The 23876-nt window shown below is 51.8% G+C and overlaps 1 protein-coding gene across 1 annotated transcript; it reads right to left on the bottom strand.

Annotated features, from left to right (window-relative positions):
* Positions 1 to 18953: 18953 nt before the first annotated feature.
* Positions 18954 to 21773, bottom strand: LOC116204230 (uncharacterized protein C6orf132-like). Its single transcript, XM_031536312.1, has 2 exons — positions 20825 to 21773; positions 18954 to 19891 (listed from the first exon to the last, which is right to left on the bottom strand). The coding sequence occupies exons 1-2, from the start codon at positions 21771 to 21773 to the stop codon at positions 18954 to 18956; spliced, it is 1887 nt and encodes a 628-aa protein (XP_031392172.1).
* Positions 21774 to 23876: the final 2103 nt, after the last annotated feature.

Genomic DNA, 23876 nt, shown 5'->3' with positions numbered 1-23876 from the left:
ACTCGTGTTTTCACTCAAAATAGGCTTTTATCCTCTGATGTTCTCACACACTCTTGCCATTTTCCTCTCTTAATTTCCTCTTCAAAGTTCTATGGTAACTAATCAATCCGATCGCAAGGCGGAAAACGAGTTCAACCTGAACAACTTATAATATTAGATCCAAAGAAAATGATATGACACAATTTGACCCAACGACGTAGTTTATGGATTGATAGAAGACACTGAGTACGGAAGAGCTATTATGACAGGTCAACTTAACGCCAAGACGATTAGAACACAAAGACAAGAAATTGTGCAATAAATTCTTCGCCCACGAAGACAGCAAATGGTGCTACGAACAACACCCAATGATACCACCTTTTTTTTTCACTTTTTCTTTCTTCTTTTTTCTTTTTTTTTTGCACTTTTCCTTTCTTCTTTTTTTTTCCTTTTTTTTGCACTTTTTCTTTCTTCTTTTTTTTTTGACGATTTAGACAGCTAAGATCAGATCAGACAAGATTAATGGAAAGGATAGAAATGAAAGCTATATCTAAAGATTCTAGAATGAAGAGAAAGAAAAGAACAAGGATAGATGAAACCTCGATTTGGAACTTAGGCTCTGATACCAAATGATGCGAACCCCACGAGACCTGCCACAAGACCCGACAACAAAAACTGGAAATCGAACTCGAATCGCCAATAGAGATTAAGAGGGATGGAATACTGACTCGATGGTTATAGAAAACCAAGAACCAATATTATAAAGGAATGGAATATTGACCCGATGGTTATAGAAAACCAAGAACCAATATTATAAATAGCCGAGAATTACAAGCATCCATGCTTACAATCATGGAAAGTTGCCGAAGAACAACTTAGAGGAAAATTCTCACCAGTGTAGTCTGAAAGTACCTCTAATCAGCTATTCTGCCTCCTTTATATAAGCCTAGGAGAATCTAGAAACTAATAAACTTGGAAACTGGAATATCTTTAGTTTCCTAAAACCGGAATTAATAGAGGAAACTAAATAAAGGCCCCCCTAGAATATTAGGCAGTCTTTTTATTCCTTATTCAGCATCTCTTGGCTTTCCTTATGCGTCCACTCTAATCTTAGATGGGCTATTGACCATATCAAGACAAATTAATTGGGTAAGGCCCTTTAGAGACCAATTTGAATTAGTCTCCTCTTGGCCCAAGAAACCCGCAAATGAGCTCTCCACAGCTTGCTGGATTTGTCTTGCCTTCGCTCGTGTGATTGGTCCACTCGAAACATGTAAGCCTCCGAGATCTTGTGCATCAGCTCGCTCTTCACGAATCCCACTTCCGAGCTCGTGTGCTTCAGCCCTATCATCGTGCCCACGATCCTCATCACGAAGTCCTTCCGACCTAAGCTCGTCGGTTTGACTCCGAGTAGTATCAGTTTTCCAACTCCCTAACGCCTAAGATATCGATGAATATCGGAATGACGATTATGCCCTTGGATAATAAAACGTGTGATGTTCATGTACAAATTGAAGATCGTGTGACACGAAGAAGTCTAAGGAGGACTCGCGCGTCCCAACTCGAGCCGCCTCAAATCGGGCCCGGACTCGAGTCGTAGCACGCGAGTACTCGCTAGACGTCGATTCTATTTGTGTTACACGTCTCGATGTTTTGAAATTGTGGGCTTTTCAAGGAAAATGACATTCTCGCCATTCCGTGAACCATCGACGCGCTTATGAATTAATAATCAATTTATCCAATTATTTAGTCCAAGGTGATTGAATTAACCGAATAACACGTCCCATTTTCCCGTTTGTGAGATTCTTCGGTGATTATCATTCCACATTGCGGTTATGGTTTTGATGGGCGATAGGTGGATTTAACGGGGGGTTATCCGGAACCGACATGCCTAGCAAATAATAAACGTGTACACAATGATTAAAAGGAAGCATAATTACGAACAATTTCAAGGATCGACTTCGGAATGATGAAGAGGCCATTCGTAACTCCAAAAGAGGTCATGGAGGAGTCGGCCACCCCCCAAGGGTAGTTGGCCGAATGCTCCTTGACCCGATTTGGGTTTCGATGGGTCTCTCACGTCATTCCTAATCGTCCCTTGCATACATCATGTAACATGCACGTGATAATAACACACATTTCACTAAGTCGACGTCAACACGACCCCGATTTGCACAAATAAACATGTGAGACACTCAAAAATACCATATTCATGGAATCAACAAATGTCATTAACTCATTCAACAATAAACTCGGAAATGACCCACGGGAATCACATGGCCTCAAGGAAAAAAGAGCCCTAAGGCTTCGGGTGGACCAAGGAGCCTCACGGTCCCCGTAGCAAGGAGATGCCGTGGGTCCTCTTGGTGCAACCGAACCCTCCGAGGCCTCTCTTTCTTAGATTCCGAGTGTTTCTCGTCATGCTCACACATTACACGACGTTCGGGACAATAAAATGTGGGGAACAACGAACTTCGGGGCGAAAGAGCACCCGGTGTGTCCGTGAGGGACAAGGGAACTCTCGGCCATCCCCTCGGGAGGCATGGCCGCGAGTTCCGTGACCCCCACGGACCACGAGGGGCTCTCTAACCTCGAAATAAGTCGTATCCCACCATGGCATGCATGTTCATACAACGTTCGGACGTAATGAAGGAAGTAAAAACAAGCAACGATGCATGGGATTGCATGGGAAGTCCGGATCCGAAAGAAAAATGATAACTTTCATGCATTCGGGTTCTTTAAACCATATAAAGATTTCGTACAAGCAAAAATCGAGGATCCTAGCTTCTCTAAGTTGTAAAGAGATGTTACCGAGCCTCGATGCATGAGGAAAAGAGTCGGGGAAGCGGCCTTGAGAGTCGCAAGACTCGGCTGGAAGCTACGGGTGACGAGACCCGAGAGGTGGCAGCCGCGGCAGTTCGGGAAAACGGGGTCGGCACGCTAGCTCCGGCCACGGTACGGTGCAAGGTCGGGCTCGTTGGACTCCTAAGGGACGGATCTAGACGTTCGTGGGTAGTCCCGAACGTGCCAAGCCCTAGACAAGCTCGAAACAGTGAGAGAAAGTTCGGTAAAAAAGCAAAGAACCCAACAAAGAGGAAACGGGTGAAACGGTGGTTGTGCACGGTGGATCGGCCCTCGGACCGTGACCACCGCTTCACGGGGGAGGGTGAGGGTTGTGAGGAACCCTTTAAATGTGATGGCACGACTCGGCAAAGTCGTGGGAAGGAATGGCACGTCGTTAAGGCTCGGACGCGCCCAGTTAGTGACTTCGGGACCCGATTGTATTTTTGGCTGGAACGTGATGATGAAGGCTCCAAATGAGAAATCTAAGCCCGGAAATGGACTTAGGGGGTGGGAAATATGTAGGCTAAGGAGTTTGGTGATTTTTGATTTAAGTCGGGTCGGGTGGTTACCGGAATACCGGGCGGTTTTCCGGTGATTTTGGCCAGTTCCGGCCTTGACAAGGGCTGGACAGAAGTGAGGGAGAGGGCTGGAGCTTGAGAGGTTTTTGGAGAGAGATTGGCTTGAGAGAGAGTGAAGTTGAAGAAGTGATTAAGTTTAATGATGAAGGGTTATAGGCTAGGCTAATGGCTCGATTAAGTGAAACTAATTGCGGTTTAGGGGGGTAAATAGGGGCTGCTGAAAATATCAAGGGATTAGGGAGGGGTTTGTGTCATGTTGAGTGTGGGGGAAGTTAGGGAAAGTTGATGGGAGGTGATGGATGTGAGTGTGTGTAAGAAGAATTTGAATTTTATGGTGGATGGAGGCTTCTTGGAGCTTGGAGCTGCCGGGATTGGGGATTAGCCGCGGCTAACTGCGGCCAAGCCGCGGCTTGGGAATTGAGCCGAGATCTAGGGTTTGAGCCGTGGCTTGGTGGCTTGGCTTGGCTGAGCTGTGGGTCCCATTCGACTAAGAGAAAAGCCGGGAAAAGCTCGAGACTTGATTGAACGCGCGTCCGATCTCTGATGTCCAATTAATTAATAGATTTGGAATGCTTGAACGAAGAGAATTTGAATGAACCTAATATCGCCATATGTCATGTGAACGAATGTTCGGGTGGCTCGGCGCCTCGAGAGTCGGTTTTGCCCTGTTTGGATATTCGGAGTGGAGTTGAGTGTCCCCGTTCTCCAATCGCTCCTTTGTGAATCTCAATGTTCGTCTCGGTGACCCTTTTGCCTTGTGCGGGATCGTTGGCTCGTCGTTCCTAACCGAAGACCGTTAGCCGGAGGAGACCTAGGGACTTGCGACCGGGGCTTTCTCAGTGTTTCCCGAGTGTCTCGAGGTGTTCGGGGATCGCTGTGATTTCTGTTTTCCATGAATGTACCCCGAAGGCTCGCCGGGAGGCGTTTGTGACCACTGAAACGTCCCTCGGGAAACCCTGTAGAGATCCGAAAGGTGATCTGAAGCTTGTTCCATGACCCCGGTGGTCCCTGGGTGCCTGTAGGCCCGTTTCCGGGTGCCGTTTGCTCATCAGTGGATCGAGCCCTGGGGGCTCTGTTAGAAAAGGCGTCTGTGAGAGATCGGGGCGTCCCGGCTTAAGCAGAATGCCTCCGGAACGCGTCTGGACGTGTCGTTGGTCACTCCGGTACTGAGAGGGATTTTTAGAGTCCCATATTGGGCATCTTTCGGTGTTTCAGTGATGCGGTGATGAATAATGCCGCAGTGCCAGCTCCTGTTACTTCGGGACTTGTCGTCTGCTTACTCTTCCTCTCTTGCTCACCTAGTGGACCCTGCTTTCTCTTGTCATTCATGTCTCCGTGCCCGCATGTTCGCCTCCGATTGTCGGGTGATGAATAGTAACCCGGGCTTTGGTCGGGGATTCTCGTGTAGGAAACCGTTAGGGCCAAAATGGGGTGCTGACAGCTTGCCTCTCTTTGGTTGCATGCTCGGTTAGAGGATGTAGCCAAAGATTATGAGAGGCACCCTCTTTTGGGTCCGGCGACTGCTCTGATATCTCTCCCCATGGCTGCTCGTACCCTGCTTGGACACACCGGGATATTGTGTAAGAATTTATAACTGGGATGGACCCGAATAGGCCGGGATGGACCCGAAAAGGCCGGGATAGACCCGAAAAGACCGAGATAGACTCAAAAGAGATCGAGATGGGCCCGAATAGGCCGGGATGGACCCGAACAGACCGGGATAGACCCGAAAGAGACCGGGATAGACCCGAAAGAGACCGGGATGGACCAGAATTGGCCGGGATGGACCTGAATAGACCGGGATGGACCGGAATGGACCGGGATAGACCCGTAAGAGACCGGGATAGACCCGAATAGACCGAGATAGATCTGAAAGAGACCGGGATAGACCCAAAACAGACCGGGATGGACCCGAATAGACCGGGATAGACCCGAAAGAGATCGGGATAGACCCAAATAGACCGGGATAGATCCGAAAGAGACCGGGATAGACCCGAAAAAGACCGGGATGGACTCGAATAGACCGGGATAGCCCCGAAAGAGACCGGGATGGACCCGAAAGAGATCGGGATGGACCCGAATAGACCGGGATAGACCCGAATGGACCGGGATAGACCCGAAAGAGATTGGGATAGACCCGAATAGACCGGGATAGACCCAAAACAGACCGGGATGGACCCGAATAGACCGGGATAGACCCGAAAGAGATCGGGATAGACCCGAATAGACCGGGATAGACCCAAAACAGACCGGGATGGACCCGAATAGACCGGGATAGACCTGAAAGAGATCGGGATAGACCCAAATAGACCGGGATAGATCCGAAAGAGACCGGGATAGAACCGAAAAAGACCGGGATGGACTCGAATAGACCGGGATGGACTCGAATAGACCGGGATGGACCCGAAAGAGATCGGGATGGACCCGAATAGAACGGGATAGACCCGAATGGACCGGGATAGACCCGAAAGAGATGGGGATAGACCCGAATAGACCGGGATAGACCCGAAAGAGACCGGGATGGACCCGAATAGACCGGGATAGACCCGAATGGACCAGGATAGACCCGAAAGAGACCGGGATAGACCCGAAAGAGACCGGGATGAACCCGAATGGACCGGGATGGACCCGAAATAGACGGGGATGGACCTGAATAGACCGAGATGGGCCCCGAATAGACCGAGATGGGCCCGAAATAGACCGGGATGGGCCCGAAATAGACCGAGATGGACCCGAATAGACCGGGATGGGCCCGAATAGACCGGGATCCATCCAAAAGAGACCGGGATAGACCCAAATATACCGGGATGGGCTCGAATAGGCCGGGATGGACCCGAAAGAGATCGGGATGGACCCGAAATGGACCGGGATGGACCCGAATAGACCGGGATGGACCTGAAAGAGACCGGGATGGACTTGAAAGAGACCGGGATAGGCCCGAATAGACCGGGATAGACCCGAAAGAGACCGGGATGGACTCGAAAGAGATCGGGATGGACCCGAAAGAGACCGAGATGGACCCGAAATAGACGGGGATGGACCCGAATAGATCGGGATGGGCCCGAAATAGACCGGGATGGACCCGAAAGAGACCGGGATGGACCCGAAATAGACCGGGATGGGCCCGAATAGGCCGGGATGGGCCCGAATATACCGGGATGGGCCCGAATAGACCGGGATGGACCCGAATGGACCGGGATGGACCCGAAAGAGATCGGGATGGACCCGAAATGGACCGGGATAGACCCGAATAGACCGGAATAAACCCGAATAGACCGGGATAGACCCTTATATACCGAGATGGACCCGAATAGGGATTTGTAATTTAGAATTTGCATGGAGCGCTGTGTGATATGGCTCGCTTGGCGCTCAGGTCTGGACCGCCTCATGCGCGGCGGCTGATGATATCCTTCTATCATTTGTCCTTCTTTGAACATTGTTAGTTTGGGCGGTGTAGCGCATCCCTCGGTGATCTCCGGCGCCTCGAGATGAATCCCTTGGGGTTCCCGATCGCGTGAGGCAGACATGAATCCGTCGGCGGGGAGCATCCTTTGGGGTTCCCGATTGCGCCTGCACGTGGAAAAGAAAAAGCCTACAAAGGACGTCACCCGCGCGAAATCGTTGAGACTAAGACGCGTAAAAGGAATCTATGTAAAGATGTATTGGGGACGTGATATTGGTGGCCATTTGGAGGGCGGCCGCGTCCCTATCGGAGAATGGCTTTTTCTGAGACGGGTAACCCGCAGAATATGCGCATAAAGGTAAAGGGAGAGATCTTATGGGATCCTCCAAATCAAGGATACGTCGATTCGACCCCATTCCAGGGCGAGTCTCGAGCCTGGAGAGTCGAAGAGAGTTTGCATGCGTCGGAAAATACCGAACCACTACTCGGTGTAGCTTCACGGAGAAGTATTGCCTTTCTTTCGTGGTCGAGCCGACATTGTCCCCTAACTTTTGCCTAGGCCGCGAGATGCATGATAACCTAGCGGGGTATTTTATTTGATTTTTCTCACATGAATGCTCACATTTTGCTACGATCACCCATGTTTGGGTGGGATCGCACCTCTCGGATCCTCTGACTTTTGCCTAGGCCGCCCTTTGAGGGTTTTCGTCCTAGCGAGGAAATGATTTATGCTCTCGTTTTGCCGCGACTCCCCTTTGCGGGATTTTAAGTCGTGCCACTCGTTCCCTAGTTTTTGCCTAGGTCGCCTCGAGGAGGTTTTCGACCTAGCGGGAGAATTATTTTTTTCTCTCAAGAAGGTTTTGCATTGGACAAATGGCGGGAGTTGGTACCCGTGTATGTGAACGGAAATGTTTTACAACGAAACGGGTGCGAGGTTCGGCGAATGAAAAGTAAACACGAGTCATCACGGATAATACTTCTTGATGGTGTCAGCATTGACGGGAAGTGCATTCTCAGTGCCGTCCATATCGCTCAAAATGATTGCTCCCCCGGAGAAAGTCTCTTTAACGACGAAGGGACTGTCGTATTTGTACGAGAACTTCCCTCGAGAATCGGGTGCGACATGTAAGACCTTTCTCAAGACAAGGTCACCGGGACTGAACTCTCGGTGACGGACCTTGGCGTTGAACGCTCGAGCCATCCTCTGTTAGTAGCACTGTCCGTGGCATAGTGCCTTCAGCCTTTTCTCATCAATGAGGTTTAATTGCTTGTATCGTTGTCTTGTCCATTATGCTTCCTCAAGTTCGGCCTCGGCAAGGATCCTCATGGAAGGGATCTCGACCTCAATTGGGAGGACAGCCTCCATGCCATAGACCAAGGAGTACTGGGTTGCCCCGGTTAAAGTTCGTATAGATGTTCGGTACGCCAAGAGTGCATAGAGGAGCATCTCGTGCCAATCCTTGCAGTTCACCGTCATTTTTCTGATGATCTTCTTGATGTTCTTATTTGCCGCCTCCACCGCACCGTTCATTTGGGGACGATATGGGGTGGAGTTGCGGTGTTGGATTTTGAATTGTGCACAGAGCTCGTCGATAACCTTGTTGTTCAGGTTCTTGGCGTTGTCCATGATGATTGTCGCAGGGACCCCGTATCGGGCAATGACGCCGCGTCTGAGAAAACGGGCCACGGCTTTTGCGGTGACTGACGCGAGAGTGATAGCCTCGATCCACTTGGTGAAGTAATCAATTGCCACCAAGATAAACATGTGTCCGTTAGACGCTTTTGGGTTGATCGGGCCAATCACGTCCATCCTCCACATTGAGAAAGGCCACGGGGCTGTCATAGGGCGTAGCTCGTTGGGCGGCTGTCAGCACCCCATTTTGGCCCACCGGCTTCCCACACGAGGATTTCCGACCGAGGCCCGGGACACTATTCATCACCCGGCAATCAGAGGCAAATAGGCGGGCACGGGGTCATGAGCAATAGGTGAAGAGCACGGTTCACTAAGAAAAGTCGAAGAGAGCAGTCGGAAGAACTTACAGGCGAAGAATCTCGAAAACAGCGGAGCTGACACTGTGGCACTATTCACCACCGAGTCACCGAAGCACCGAAAGGTGCCCAATATGGGACTCCAAAAATCCCTCTCAGTGCCAAAGTGACCAGTGACACGTCCGGGCGCATTTCCGGGGCATCCTGCTTAGGCCGGGACACCCCGATCCCCCACGGAGGCCTTTCCTGACAGAGCTCCCGGGGTTCGCTCCACTGACGAGCAAACGGCCCCTCAAAACGGGTCTACAGGCGCCCAAGGACCACCAGGGCCGGGGAGCAAGCTTCAGACAACCTTCCGGAACTTGGCTCGGTCTCCCGAAGTACGTTTCAGTGGTCACGAACGCCTCCCGGCGAACCTTCGGGTATTTCCACGGAAAGCAGAGACCACAACGATCTCTGAGTGCCTCACGATAATCTCCAAGCACCTCAAGGCATTCAGGGCACGCTGAGAAAATCCCGGTCAAGGTCCCTAAGTCTTCCCGGGCCAACAGGCCCCGACCGAGGACGACGAGCCAACGATCCCCCACGGGGCAAAAGGATCGCCCAAAACGAATGCAGGGATGCACAAAGAACAATCGAGGATCGAGGGACGCTAAACTCCACTCCGAATGTCCAAACGGGGCAAAACCGACTCACGAGGCGCCGGGTCGCCCGAACGTTCGTTCACAACGACGTATGGCGATATTGGGCTCATTCAAATCCTCGTCATTCAAGCATTCCAAATCTTCAAATTAATCGAACATCGGAGATCGGATGCGAGCTCAATCAAGTTTCAAGCATTTTCTGGCTTTTCTCTCAATCGAATGGGACCCATAGCTCAGCCAAGCCAAGCAGTCAAGCCGCGGCTCAACCCCAAGCCACGGCTCAACCCCTCCAAGCTCGGCTCGCCCGCAATGAGCCGCGGCTCAATCCTTGCCCCAATGGCTCAATCCCAAGAGCTTCCCTCAACCACACATTCAAAATATCTCTTACACATCCTCACATCAACTCCCATCTTTCCATCACTTCCCATCAACTTCCCACTCACTTTCCCCACCTTAATCTTCCCTCCAAAATTCGGAATCCCCAAGCACCCATTAATTGCACTTTGTTTTCACTAATTGAGCCATTAAAGCCGCCTTTATAAGCCCATTGGGTCATTAACTTAATCACAACTCAACTTCCATCATCTCTCTAGCTTTCTCACTCTAGGAAACCCTCTCTAAGCCCTCTCAACTTCAGCATTTTCCAGAAAATCGCACATCCCAAGAACAGCCCGATTCAAGGCCAAAATTACCGGAAAACTCAACCGTTTTCCGGCGACCGCCACTCAACCCAAACCAAACTTGACCAAACTTCATATCCCACACGTACTTGACCTCCCGAGTCCATTTCCGGTGTTAGTTTCGGCATTTGAAGCTCCCAGCATGCAGATCTAGAACATTTCAGAATCGGGTCTCTAGGAACTTTCCCGGTTCCTAGGCGAGTCCCGCCCCCCGACTTTGCCCGAGCCTTGACCAAACTTCTTACCCCACATGTTTTCGACCTTCTAAATCCATTTCCGAACTTAGTTTTAGCATTCGAAGCCTCCAACACACCGTTTCAGCAGGTAACAGAAACAGTACAGAGACGGGCTTCCATAGCCACCCCGGGATCCTCGGCACGCCATTTCTTCCCACGACCATGGCGAGTCGTGCCATCACTTCCTAGGGGTTCCTCACGACCCTCACTCTTCCTCGTGACAAGGTGGTCGCGTGCCGAGAGCCGTTCAACCGTGCACCACCGCCTTTTCTCTCTTTCCTCCCTTCACAGATTTTTCCAGTTTTTCCCGGTTTTCTTTGCATCTTTCAGGAAAATAGACATGTCTAATCCTCATGAAACCACTGCAGGTATGATCCTCACTCAGTTAGGAGTCCAATGCCACCGATCTTGCACCAAAAGACCACCGGGAGCCTCCCGTAGAGTTGTTTCTTCATCGGGTGCCAGTCAGGTTTTTTCCTCTGGTCGTCTTTTCTAACCCGAACTTTGCAGGGACGCACAGGTCAGCTCGGGTTGAATCTCGCTACGAGCCACCCATCACCGTGCTCCTCACTCAGTTAGGAGTCCAATGCCACCGACCTTGCATCAAAAGACCACCGGGAGCCTCCTGTGGAGCCGTTTCTTCATCGGGTGCCAGTCGGGTCTGTTTTGACCCGACTGGGTCTGTCCTTTTTTGCTGACCCGACTTTGTTTTTGATTTCCGGAAAATCTACGCATGCTCTCCTCCCGAAACCACCACAGGAGCGATCCTTAGTCTCTTGGGAATCCAACGCAACTGGCCCCGCGCGAAAATTCCATCCCGATCAACCGGTACAGCCCCGACAAGCCAGACTGCCAGTCGGGTCTGCCAGTCGACCCGACTGCCCGGTTCGGGTCTGTTCGATCCAACCGAGTCTCCCGACTCCCTTTGCCACTTCTCCGACTCTTTCCTCGTGTTCCGAGGCTAGGTAACATTCCTCTACGACTTAGAGAAGCTAGGATCCTCGATGTTTGCTTGTTATGAAGTGTTAATGTGATTTATAAACCGGAAAGCATGAAAGTTGCTATTTTTCTTCTAGATCCGGACTTCCTCATGCATTTCCATGCGCGTACGTCCATCATATTCCATTTATGTGCTCATATCATACCCGTATGATGCATAAGCTCATGTGCCATGATAGGAAAAGATCCAAATCGGGGCCGAAGAGATCATCCCGACCCGTGTGAGCCACGGAAGCTCCCGGTCATTCTTGATGGAATACGGCCGAGAGGTTCCTTGGACCACACAAGTCCGGGAGGCCCTCTTTCGCCTCGAGATGGGCCGATTCCCGTGTTTTATCCGTTTCGTTATCACTTGAGTCGATGCCGTTTTATTGATTCCGCTTAAATATTTTGTTCGTGCGTGTTCGTATGCTCTTTTGCGTGATTATGACCATGGCGGCATCGATGTGATTAAAACGTGTGTTATTATCGTGTTTGACGTATTATGCATGTAAGATACGATCAGAATCATCCCTTGGAATTATGTGTATTGATGTTCGCGTTTTATCATTGGCTATGTGATAATCACATGATAGACGTGTAGACTTCGGACCATTGTTCGTTAAATCCATAATACCCATAACACAAGGTCATCGTCACCGAATAATTTCACGAATGGGAGAAACGGGGCGTATCATTCGGTTAATTAAATCACTTGGACTAAATAATTGGACGAATCGATCACTAATTCGTAAACGCATCGATGGTTCACGGAACGGCGGGAATGCTCTTTTCCTTAAAAGATCACAATTTCAAAACACCGAGACGTGTAACACGAATAGAATAGACGTCTAACGAGTACTCGCGTGCTATGACTCGAGTCCGGGCCCGATTTGAGGCGGCTCGAGTCAAGACGCGCGAGTCCTTCTTAGACTTCTTCATGTGACGCGATCTCCAATTTATACACGAACATCGCAATTTTATCATCCAAGGGCATAATCGTCATTCCGTGATTCATCGATACCCTAGGTGTTAGGGAGTTGGAAACACTTCGATCTATGAACGAAAAGGGCAACCCGTTCGGGTGCGAGTTTCATTCGCGCGGCCCATTCTGTTCACTTTCGGTGTTTCTATCTTCCTATCGTAGATTCGGTGGTGGACATTTTATTTCAGTTACAAAACAGGAAAAACCGGATTAATCATGCATTTGGCTTAATCAAACATTAGATAATGGATAAGCGGAATGATAGATTCCAATCTAAAGTCAAAACACGAGTTTGGCTAATTCGGTGAAACCGCAGTGTCACCCCACTGAATAAGAGTCTTAAAACAAACATACACATGTAATTGGCTTAGAACCCTATTCTAATCCACTATTTATGTTTGCCTAGTTTAGATACATTGTTTGCTAACCAACCCTGGTTAATAACTGATTAAATCACGTATATTCGACTTAACACACCACTTGTCTGTATCCACCCACAATTGTCAGTTGCTTTCTATATTGTGTCAGTTTTATCAATTTTCTTCTGTTTCGTCTTTGCATATGATGATTTATTGCGGTTCGGGCCCGAGCCCATAGGTCACGTATTGCACGAGGTCCAACGCCCCAAATCACCGAACACGAGGTCCAACGCCTCCTAACTCACCGAGCGCGTGCAACCCGAGTGCGGAATGGGATTTAGCCTCGATTCACCGTTACACTCGGAATGCGGTCTATGTGGAAGGCGGATTTGGATTGAGCGCGTGAAACGGGTTTAGATATCACCCGGGAGCTCGATCGGTCCATCGGATACAGCGAGAACCGACCGGTTCTCCGAGAACTGTTGGATCGATCGGACCCGACCCCCGGCTCCTTGAGCCCGCGTTGCCTTAATTCGTTTATCGGTTATTTCAAAATACTCGGTGAGCCGGAGTGGAATATTGACTCAATGCAAGCCGATCGGGATCCATTTACTTATTCAGTTATACTTTGTAATTAGTTGAGAGAACATTGCGAGAATTCTATTTGTACGTTCAGTCGTGCACTTGTAAGGATCCCCGATCGGTGAGCGAGAGGTCCGAGTGCCGGATCGTTTAAGTCGGTCTATTATCACCGTGAGATGAGCAAGCTCGAATACTCGCGGTTTCGGTTCGCGCAGGGAATCGGCCATCACGGTTCGATGAACTGTAACGCTAAGATAGTGAACCGATATCTCGGTGCGCAAGCCTACTCATCTTTCGGATTCTTGGTCTGACTTGATCGATTCATCGATTTTACGGTGTCAAAACGAGCGAGTCAAGTGCGCCCTAAATCACGCGGTAAATAAACAAAACGGCAAGCCTAGCAAGCTAGAGTACCGAAAGGGCGTGCGGGATATAGGCCCGCACGTAATAGAACCCCCGAATTCAGAATTTCCGGTTCCGTATGACCATTGCCTTAGCATTTAGGTGTACCTCGTACCCCTAGACCCGAGTGACTTGCCGGCCCTCGACCTTCGGGACGTAAAATGGCAAGTGGCGACTCCTTCTCACGTGCGTTCGTCGCGCGTCCCCGGGAAGGTGGACACTCCCAAGCCGCGTTTGCTTAGGCGCGCGCATGCGTGCCCCGACGAGATGAAATTCCGATGCGCACAGCTTGGCGACTCCACTGGGGACACTTAGAGGGTTCGGGCTCGTTCCCGCTTGCTTTGTTTGCTTGTTTATTTACCGCTTTCCGCATTTCCCGCTTATCTACTTAACGCACTTTTATTTCCCGCACATGCATTGCATATCATACTAGCTTCTAGGTACCTATGGGTCGCGTCCCACGACCGGTAATAGGAGCATAGGTAAATAGGGGTTCCGAGTAAGGGTACGTCGCACGGTTGGACCGTCGATTAGGCCCCCAAAGATCCCCGCTCGATTTCAAGGAATTGACACCCTTGAGTCGGGAGCCCCCATCCTTACGTAGCACGGTCCCTGTAGTACCGAAACCATGCATCGTACTATGCTTCCATGCCGTCCTCCAACTCGACTCCGACAACAGTCCATCGAGTCGGCCTGCGTGCCAATTTGAATCTTTTTCTGTTTCAAGAGCGATGTACATGTACCTTGTATCATGAATTAAGCCGTGGGCATTTACATCTTCGCACACATGCATCATGCAATTTTCAAAAAATAGGATGTCATTCATGTTGACGAGTCCTAAGCGGATTTTCCTGTCGTCTTGGTAAGGGACGCCTCGCTCGGCCTCCTGCCCGCGCCTCGACAGAGTCCACCAGCACACAAGGACCTCATCGACCCGCCACGAAATGCAGATGGCGTATACTCTGGGACAGCATGATCGACCTCATCAACACTAGGTTCGATCACCGAGAGGTCGCTGAGAAACGAAGAACTCGCCGGCCAACCACCTCAGAGGGAGCTCTCCCAAACTCGTGCCAAGATGCAGAGATGCAGTCAGGAGCTCGCTTGAGCGAACGCCACCCTGGAGAGGTCTAGGAAAGGGCCTCATGAAGACCCACACATGCACTTTAGGATGGATGTCTCCGCAAGGCCCTCGCCTAGATCCGGTGCTTTCCGAGGCCGCGCTCGCTCAAACCCCGAGTGTGATGGCAAATCAGCTTAAGGCTCTATTTTACAAAATTTGCATTGTACTTTGAACCTTTTGAGTCAATGTGAACGACAACATTAGCTTTTGAAAACTCATGCATTGCATGCATCCTATTCATTTACTGTTTTACACGATAATTAACACTACCACACGGTAGACAAAGTTATGACCGCTTTTGTAGGTGGACCCCTCATGGTCCTCACCCTTCCTCCACGGCGAGACGATCAGTAGCTCAAGGGCCAACCATCCAAGCAACACTAGCTCCCCATTAATCCCGCGCAATCAACTACGTCATTGCATGGTTGAGCACACGTCCCTCCATGCTACAAGTGCTTCCATCAGCACAACTGAGCGTGCCCTTTTCGCGTCGTGCGAGTACACCCCTACCTTGCCCATGCATGCATCCTCGACACACCTTGTGCATGTCTCTCAGTGTGCTTGCATGACGCCTACCAGGCTAGTTCAATCCCCTGTGCCCTTACGCTGAAATCGCGAATATAGTTTGCTCATTCATTGTTTTCTTTTCCCATTGTAGGAAATTCTACACAAGAAGACAGCCTGAATACTGATCGATCACAATTGAGACAATAAACGTCCCCCATCCATTCAGCTCCTTGGGATTTCAACACCAAGTCCCTATCCATGCCCCACAAAGCAAGACCGCAAGCAAATCAGCGTCACCGCATTGCAGCGCCTTGCGCTATTCCTCAGCATTGACCTTTGCTTTCGCATTTCTTGCACTTTCCTATCAACCCCGCATTTATTGCATCGTGCTTCGGCCCCGCATCGGGCTCTTGCCCTGCATCGGCTTTGCTTCGGATGCTTCGATGGCATTGCAGTGGGCCGGGCCTTTGGCTACCCCGATTTCGAGAGGTTCGATGATGTTCCCCTCAGAGATGCTCGCCATAGATGCGAGTGTTGTGAGTGCGTCCGCGAACTGATTCTTCGCGCGTGGAGTATAGGTGAATGAGATCTTCTCAAAACTCTTTCCCAATTCCTCAAGGTACTCATGGTATGGGACTAACTTCACGTCCTTTGTCTACCATTGCCCTAGTGTTTGGAATATTTTGAGCATGGAGTCGCCGAATACCTCTAACTCCTTCACCTTGAAATCGATCGCCGCTTGCAAACCGAGGATGCACGCCTCGTACTCGGCCACGTTATTGGTACAGGAGAAATCCACTTTCGCAGCGACCGGATAATGACGCCCGTCCGGGGATATCAACACTGCCCCAACTCCGGATCCCACGGAATTGACAGCCCCGTCGAAGTACATCTTCCATGTCGGCTCCTCCTTCTCCTCATCTACCTGGAGGATTCCTTCATCCGGGAAGTCCGTGTTGATCGGCTTGTTGTCGTTGATCGGGAATTCTGCTAGGTGGTCGGCAATCGCTTGCCCCTTGATAGACGTGCGGGGCACGTACTCTATGTCGTATTCCGTTAGTTGACAGCGCCATTTTGCGATGTTTCTCATGGAGGAGGGGCTATCGAGCAAATATCGTAGGGGGTCCGCTTTTGACAACAAGCGGATTGTATGATAGAGAGTGTACTGTCGGAGCCTCTGCATGACCCACACTAACGCGCAACACATTTTCTCAATCTTCGGGTAATTGGATTCCCCTTCAGTGAACTTCTTGCTCAAGTAATATATCGCCCTTTCCGTGCGCGTCGACTCGTCTTCTTGCCCTAGCATGCACCCTAAGGATTGCCGGCGCACCGTGAGGTATAAAATGAGGGGCTGATTCGGCATGGGTGGAACCAATATCGGCGGTTGAATTAGGTAGGCCTTAATGGTGTCGAAGGCCGTCTGACATTCGCGGTCCCACTCCATTGTTGGGTTTTTGCGGAGCAAGCGAAAGAGCGGTTGACACTTATCCGTCAGGTTTGCGATGAAGCGCGCAATGTAGTTCAGCCGCCCCAAGAAGCCGCGTACCTCTCGAACCGTTGACGGTGGGGGAAGCTCTTTGATCGCCTTGAATTTGTTCGGATCCACTTCGATACCATGCTCACTAACCACGAATCCTAGCAGTTTTCTTGATCGGGCACCGAACGTGCATTTTGCCGGGTTGAGCCGGAGCTTGTATTCTTTTAAGCGGTCGAAAAGGCGCTTCAGGTTGACGAGATGGTCTTCTCCCTCTTTGGACTTGGCGATCATGTCGTCGACGTACACTTCGACTTCTTTGTGCATCATGTCGTGGAACAAGGTGACCATAGCCCTCTGATAAGTTGCCCCTGCGTTCTTGAGGCCGAAAGGCATAACGCGGTAGCAAAAAGTTCCCTACATCGTAGTAAACGTCGTCTTGAGTTTGTCCTTTTAGGCCATCCGAATTTGATTGTATCCGGAGAAGCCGTCCATGAAAGAGAATTGGGCGTGGCGTGCCGTATTGTCGACTAGGACGTCGATGTGTGGCAAGGGGAAATTGTCCTTAGGGCTGGCTTTGTTGAGGTCTCGGTAGTCGACGCAGACTCGGAATCTTCCATCCTTCTTTTCCACAGGCACAATGTTTGCCACCCACTCGGAATAGTTGCAGACTTCGAAGAACCCCGTGTTGATCTGTTTGACGACCTCCTCTTTGATGCGGAGGAGAAGGCTAGCCCGTTGCCGTCATAACTGTTGGCGCTTGGGCGGGAATTTCTCAATATTGAGTGGAAGGAAGTGCTCGACTATTGAGGGGTCTAAGCCGGGCATGTCAGCGTAGGACTAGGCGAAGACCTCTTGGTATTCCCTTAGGAAATCGATCATCCGGGCTCGCTGTGCGGGGTCGAGGGCTGTCCCAATTTGCAAGGTGCGGGGCTCTTCTTTGGTGCCCACGTTGATCTCTTCCGTTGGCTCGACCGAGGTGATTTGATGGTCCTCGAGGCGATGCAAACTCTCTTCTATCTCAAGCACTTGACTGTCCTCGGGAAGCCCTTCCCCAAAGTATACGGGTTGGGGCTCACCGAGGTGCTCTTCGAATGGGTTCGAATCGAAGTGTCGGGGATTTGGATTCGAGTGGAGCCTGAAAATTCGAGAGAATCGTCTTAGAAAATTTAGAGTGCTGCGAAATAGGAAAAGGAGATGAAACGCATGGGAGTTCAAAAAATGCATGTAGAGATTTCATTGATAATGTGATCATGGAGCCATAATAGAAACCCCTCTCCCGTCGTGTGGCGCATGGCTATGCCGACACGCGGGGAACATCTTATACATAGATAAGCCTTACACATCGACAATCACAGCCGAGTAGCGCGGGACTGAGGTCCAGTTGTCAAGCTCCTCATTTTCCTGCGCCAAGCGAATGTGAACCCCTGAAGGAATCTCCTTGGTGACGGCGTACACGGCTGACGGAGCGGCAGGAGTGTCGTCGGAGTCCGAGGAAGGGCCGTCAAGAGTGCCACCGATGGTGTGTGAAGGCCCGGGGAAGAAGTGGGATAGCGGGGGAACTGAAATGCCCCTGTTGAGCCTCCCATAGTGTACGGCGAGGCGGTGGAGATGGTTGCCCCTGCGGGCTTCGATGATTTCATGGCAGGAGGGGCGAAAGCCGAGTCCCCTCCTATGCTTGTATTCCTAGATTTCGATAGGGCGGCTGATCCCTTGTCCGCGCGCCCCGAGGCCTGTGCCAGGGATGTAGTTGTTGCGCAAGAGCACCTTCCCTATCATGCAGTCGGTGCGGGATGGTCCCATCTCTCCGTAGTCCCGGATGACGGAGATGGTTACGAACGAATGGAACGTGAGGTTTTCATCATCCTCGACGCTGATGTAGGGCACCGTCGTCTCCTTGTAGATGGCGTAGTCCTCTTCTCCCTTCACCGTGATGAGCTTCTCTTCGACGATGAATTTCAACCTTTGGTGCAGAGAAGAGGGGACGGCACCGGCCGAGTGGATCCAAGGCCTCCCGAGCAGTAGGCGGAACGCGTTCAGGATGTCGAGCACCTGGAATGTGATGCCTAACGAGCACGGGCCAACGTCTATGAGGAGGTCGATTTCCCCGTTTACCTCCCTTCGTGAGCCGTCAAAGGCTCGGATAGCTGTTTTGCTCGGGCGGACGCGATTGAGGTCCACATTCATCTACTTCAAGGTGGTTATCGGGCAAACGTTGAGCGCGGAACCGTTATCGATCATGACCCAGCCGATGATGTAGTTGTTACATTTGCGGACAATGTGCAATGCCCGCGAATGTGTCCAGCCTTCGGACGGGAGCTCGTCGTCCGAGAACGAGATGGTATTGGAGAAGATGGAACCGACGGTCTCCTCTATCCTATCAGGAGGCGTTTCCTTCGGGACCTGTGCTGCGGTCAATACCCGCAGGAGGGCCTCCCGATGAGGTTCTGAATTGAGGAGGAGAGCAAGTAGTGAGATGTGAGCCGGGGACTTGGCCATTTGCTCGACTACTTTGTACTCGCTCGCCTTTATGACCTTCATAAATGCTTCGGCTTCCTCTTCGGTTACCCTCATGGATGGAAAAGGCGAGATTTCAGGCACTGCCCTAACTTCAGTGGCGGGCGCCTTCTCTTTGTCCCTGATTGCCGGGTTCTCGTACACTCGTCCCGACCGTGTCACACCCATGACACTAAATTGTTGCTCGACATTCCCGATGCCTCCTTCATAGGTCCAGGGGACCTTGTTATCTGAGTACGATTCCCGAGCGGGGATGTCTACGACGAATGGGGTCGGCGAGGCCATGTGTCTCGCGAATCCGACCATGGGTTCCTCGGGAGTGTAGTCGATCACGAAGGGAAGGGGGTTGTTTTGTGCGTCCTCATCCCTCCCCGAGGTGCATATGGTGATCATGTTGATAGAGGGCCCCGAACTCGGCCCATGATCAGGGAGGGGGTTGGCCTGCACATTTGGGGGCCTGACGGCGTTGAAGGTGAGCCTGTTGCTGTCGATCCTCTTCTGGATCTCGTCTCGTAACCTCCAACAATTATCGAGAGTATGCCCCGGTGCGCCTTGATGATACTCGCAGCGCTTAGACTGATCTTGAACGGACGGGTCAAAATTCGAGCCTGGGGATATCGGTCGAATCTGATCGCCCGCAAGGAGTTGTCGATATATATGAGAAAGAGGGGCAGGTAGAGGTGTGTACTACCTGCAGGGTCGGTGTTGTGTGCCGCCGGCCTGCGGACCTTGTGACGTAGGGTTCTGCTACGCCAGTGGAGGAGCTCTGGACACTGGGGGCTTGGGTTGAGGGGGTGGAGTCGACGCGGGTGCGTAATGGTGGTCGTACGGTTGTGAGGCCATTGGCGGCGAGATCGGTGGGGCCGAGTAGTAAATCGATTGAGGTTGGTGCTGTGGGGGTGGAAGGAAGTAGGCAGGAGCGGTAGTCGGTGTTGTCGTGAGATTCACTGAATATTGCTAGGACGTCGGATGTGCCGGATTGACGGCGTTAACCGAAACTTCCTTCCCTCTCCTTCCGCTGGAAGATGACAACGTTGCGAGGACCTTCTTCGAGGACTCTTCTCCTTTACCGGTGGGGCCCTCCATCCTGCCGAGCTTGATCCCCAAGTCAAGCTTTTTCCCGGCCTCGATGAGATCGGAGAACGAAGAAGTGTGGGTCAACAGGTGCGAATAATACACCCCCCTCAGTGTGAAGTAAAACAACTAGATCTGCTGCGCTTCGCTGATCGGAGGGATGTGTTTCACCGCTTGGGCACGCCATTTAGTAGCGTATTCCTCGAACCTTTGGCCCCGCGCCATTTCTTTTGTGCTTAATTCCAAGAGGGTGGGAGGTGCTTCCGCACAATACTGGTATTGGTCGATGAACTTCCGGGAAAGGTCTGCCCACGTTGGAATGTCTTCGGCCTTCAGTGACATAAACCAATCAAGAGCGGATCCCGAGAGGCTGTCTTGGAAGGAGTGGATGACGAATTCCTCATACCCCCAATACTGTAGCATCTTCCCTCGATAATGGCGGAGGTGGTGTCGCGGATCCGTCGTGCCTTCGTAGGTCTTGAACTCCGGGATCTTGAATTTCGAGGGCAGCCGCATGCCTGGGAAAAGACTACAGTCACCGTAGCGCGCATTAGGTCGAGTATCACTTGCTTGTAGGGCTCGTATCGTCTCTTCCATTCGCTTCAGTCTACGTTCCTGTTCGGCGTCGGCCTCGGGGAAAAAGTGCGTTGGTGAGGCGGCCTGGGCCGCGTGAGTCGGCGTGCCTGGTTCGAGGAAGGTGGTGTTTATAGGGGGTGGTGCTTGGTAGGAGAAGTTGGTGTGGGTTTGTAGAGGTGGGTATGGAGGAAGTTCCGTGGCTTGAGGGTGAGTCGGAGCAGGTGCACTTGATGCCGGAAAAACCATCGGCGGAGGGACTGTATAGGCCGCAGCTGGGGCAGGCATGGAAACAGGTGGCGGCGCGGATAGGACCTGATCTGAAGTGAGGAACGCCGCCGGTGGAAGAGGGATGGCCGTGGGGGCCGGTGGCGGCGGAAATGGACTGGTGAAGGGGTGAGCCATGGACGTATGCAGTGTTGGTGGCGCGGGCGCATCAATGTTTTCCGGGACTTGAGTTGACGGAACCCAAGGGATCAGATCGACTGTTGGCCCTTGTCTCGGTGGAGGTGTGGAGCTTGAGGATGCACAGTTCGGCCCTCTAAGTAGAGCGAACAGTTCCGCCATGTTGGCGGCCATGCTCGCAGCCGATTGGTTAACCGTGCCCTCGAGTGCCGTGATGCGGGCTTGGTCATCGGAGGCGGATGATGTCAGTGAGACTGGTGGAAGGGGCACCCCTGAAGACGTCGGGGGCGGGAGATGCGTCGGAGGGGCACCTGAATATGTCGGAAGTATGCCTGCAGAAGTCGGAGGCGGCGGAGCGTGTGTCGGGGGCGGTTGAGAAAAAGCCGGGACCTTTGGGTTGACTTCTTCGGAGATATCAACTCGGTTCTCTTCCGCCATTCTGAGACGCTGACGAGTCAGGTATCGGTGCGACGCCAGTTGCGATTTGCCTAGATTCCAAGAATGTGGAAGGGCAGCGTCGGCATTTTGAAATGATAAGTACATAATAAATAAGGGGACAAGATGTATGAGATGCATGAGTTCCATAGTTTTACAAAATACAACGCAGGAAAGAAAAGGAACATAAACGTAAAGCCGACATCCCTTTGCGCTCCGTGGCCGCTTGAGAGCGGCGTAGGTCCGAGCGAGGACAAAAACGAGCGCGTCCACTAATCCTAGGGGTGGGAGATCTCGCGCGCCCTTGCACGCACTCAGTCCAACTTCGCGCTCAAACGGGCCATCTCCCTGTCTAAATGTGCGATTCGAGAGCGTGCTCGAGCCAACTCCGTTTGAAGCTCCCTGTAGTCTGCGACCTCTGCGCGAGAGTCAACAAGCTCGCAACGGAGCCTATCTCATTCCTCCCTGGTGGCCCGTAGCTCTGCGTGCATAGCCGCTTGGGTGGAGCTCTCGACTTTGGGAGCGGGGGTAGGTGTAGCTCGGGGAGTTGGGGTGGTCTGGGACCGTTGTGGCGACGTCGATCCCTATGAATAGAACTGGGCCACGTATGCTGATGTGGCGGAAAGTGCTCGCTCTTCGTCGGTGGGATGCTCGGGGAAGTAAAGGCGCTGTATGGTGCTAGCGTCCCGCTGACGGTGGATCTCCCGGATCTGCAGGAATCTTGCAGGGGCCGTGGATGTAGAGTCGGCCCACTGGATGCGGTAGGGTAGGCGGTCCGCCTCGGCGGGAATGTCCTGTGAGCGGCCGAGTTGTCTGATTACCCGGCCGGGGAATATGAGCGTGCTCCCCAAGTGGCTGAGAAGAGGGACTCCCACGATTCCGGGGCATCCTGTGATCATGGGGCCGCCGGGATTCCATCGAGCGACCCATAAGAACCGTGCGGGCGTCAATTCGCGCCAAAAGTGCCTCCATTCCGAGAAGCTGTGCTCGGTAGGTGGGATGACCGGTACCAAACGCTCGATCAGCGAATGCTCGTCCGCGATGTAGGAGAAAGGGTGTGATGAGCAAAAGGGGCGGACGTGCGCGAGGAGCCAAATCTGTAATAGGTGTGGGGATCCTCTCATCCTGCCGCGCCGAACCTCTTTAACATAGTCTAGGGAGCGAACGGTCTCGGCTAATAAAGCCTCCACGTAACTATGACCTCCTACCGCTTGGAGGACGACTTGGGCTATAGCCCCGTCAATGAGGTTCGGCGAGTACGGGAACAAGAGGGTGCCGAAGACCAAGAGCAGGAATCCGTGACACGTGTCGCGCTAGTAGGACGCCGTCGAAGGTGTCAACGCACGGAGAAGCGTCCAGTCGGAGAGCCATGCGATCCTGATGCCGTGATCCCATCCTTGGTGAAGCTCTTGGTGGACATCTTGGGTGGGTATGCCGAGGAGGTTGGAGAGCTGACTCCGAATCACTGCGAACGGGTTGGGCACAAAGATGCCTTGGGTCGTGGACGTGGGCCTCTGGATGAGCGCCGTATACTCTTCGATCGTGGGTGCCAATTCCGTCCCTTGAAAGTTGAACACTGCATGTTCGGAGTCCCAAAATTCGATGGCGGTCCTCAAGAAGATCCAATCCACTGGAGTTTCCGTGAACATAACCATATCTCCGATGATGCCTTGAATGAAGGCGTGATCCACCGGTCGGAGAGTCCTCCAAATGCGCATGATCTCTTGTCTCGGTGGTGTGATTGCTTCGAGCCTGAGGCCGGGAGCCGGGCGGTCCATTCTTACCTAAATGGAGGAGATGTCGACTTAACGCCTTAAAAATCAAACCAATGTAATGTCCTAATTTTCCCGGAAATAATGCATGCAGTGCGGAAAGGTAAACTATAACTGCGTTCTTTACAGTATACATCACTCTTTCTTACAGAAAAACAAAAAATGCCCGTCCTAAAGAAAAACTACGGGCCGACTCAATGACTCGACTTTAGGGTCGGTTGACGGCGTGGAGGCAAAGATTGGTCCAGCATGACGGTCCCTGTGTATGCATGGTTTTCGGTGCTACTGGGAGAACCGCTAACTAGGGATGGGGGCTCCCGATACAAGGGTGTGA

This window comes from Punica granatum, chromosome 4 (genome assembly GCF_007655135.1).
Source record: "Punica granatum isolate Tunisia-2019 chromosome 4, ASM765513v2, whole genome shotgun sequence".
Taxonomy (NCBI): Eukaryota; Viridiplantae; Streptophyta; class Magnoliopsida; order Myrtales; family Lythraceae; genus Punica; species Punica granatum.
Note: the sequence above shows the minus strand (reverse complement) of the source record. Positions and strands in the feature narration are given on the sequence as shown.

What these genes read in the sequence shown, in the direction of transcription:
- LOC116204230 (XM_031536312.1), bottom strand. Translation starts at nt 21,773, where the DNA reads ATGGCGGAAGAGAACCGAGTTGATATCTCCGAAGAAGTCAACCCAAAG. An exon ending in GGAGTTCAAGACCTACGAAG is followed by an intron (nt 19,892 to 20,824) that starts GCACGACGGATC and finishes CGATATCCCCAG; the next exon opens with GCTCGAATTTTGACCCGTCC.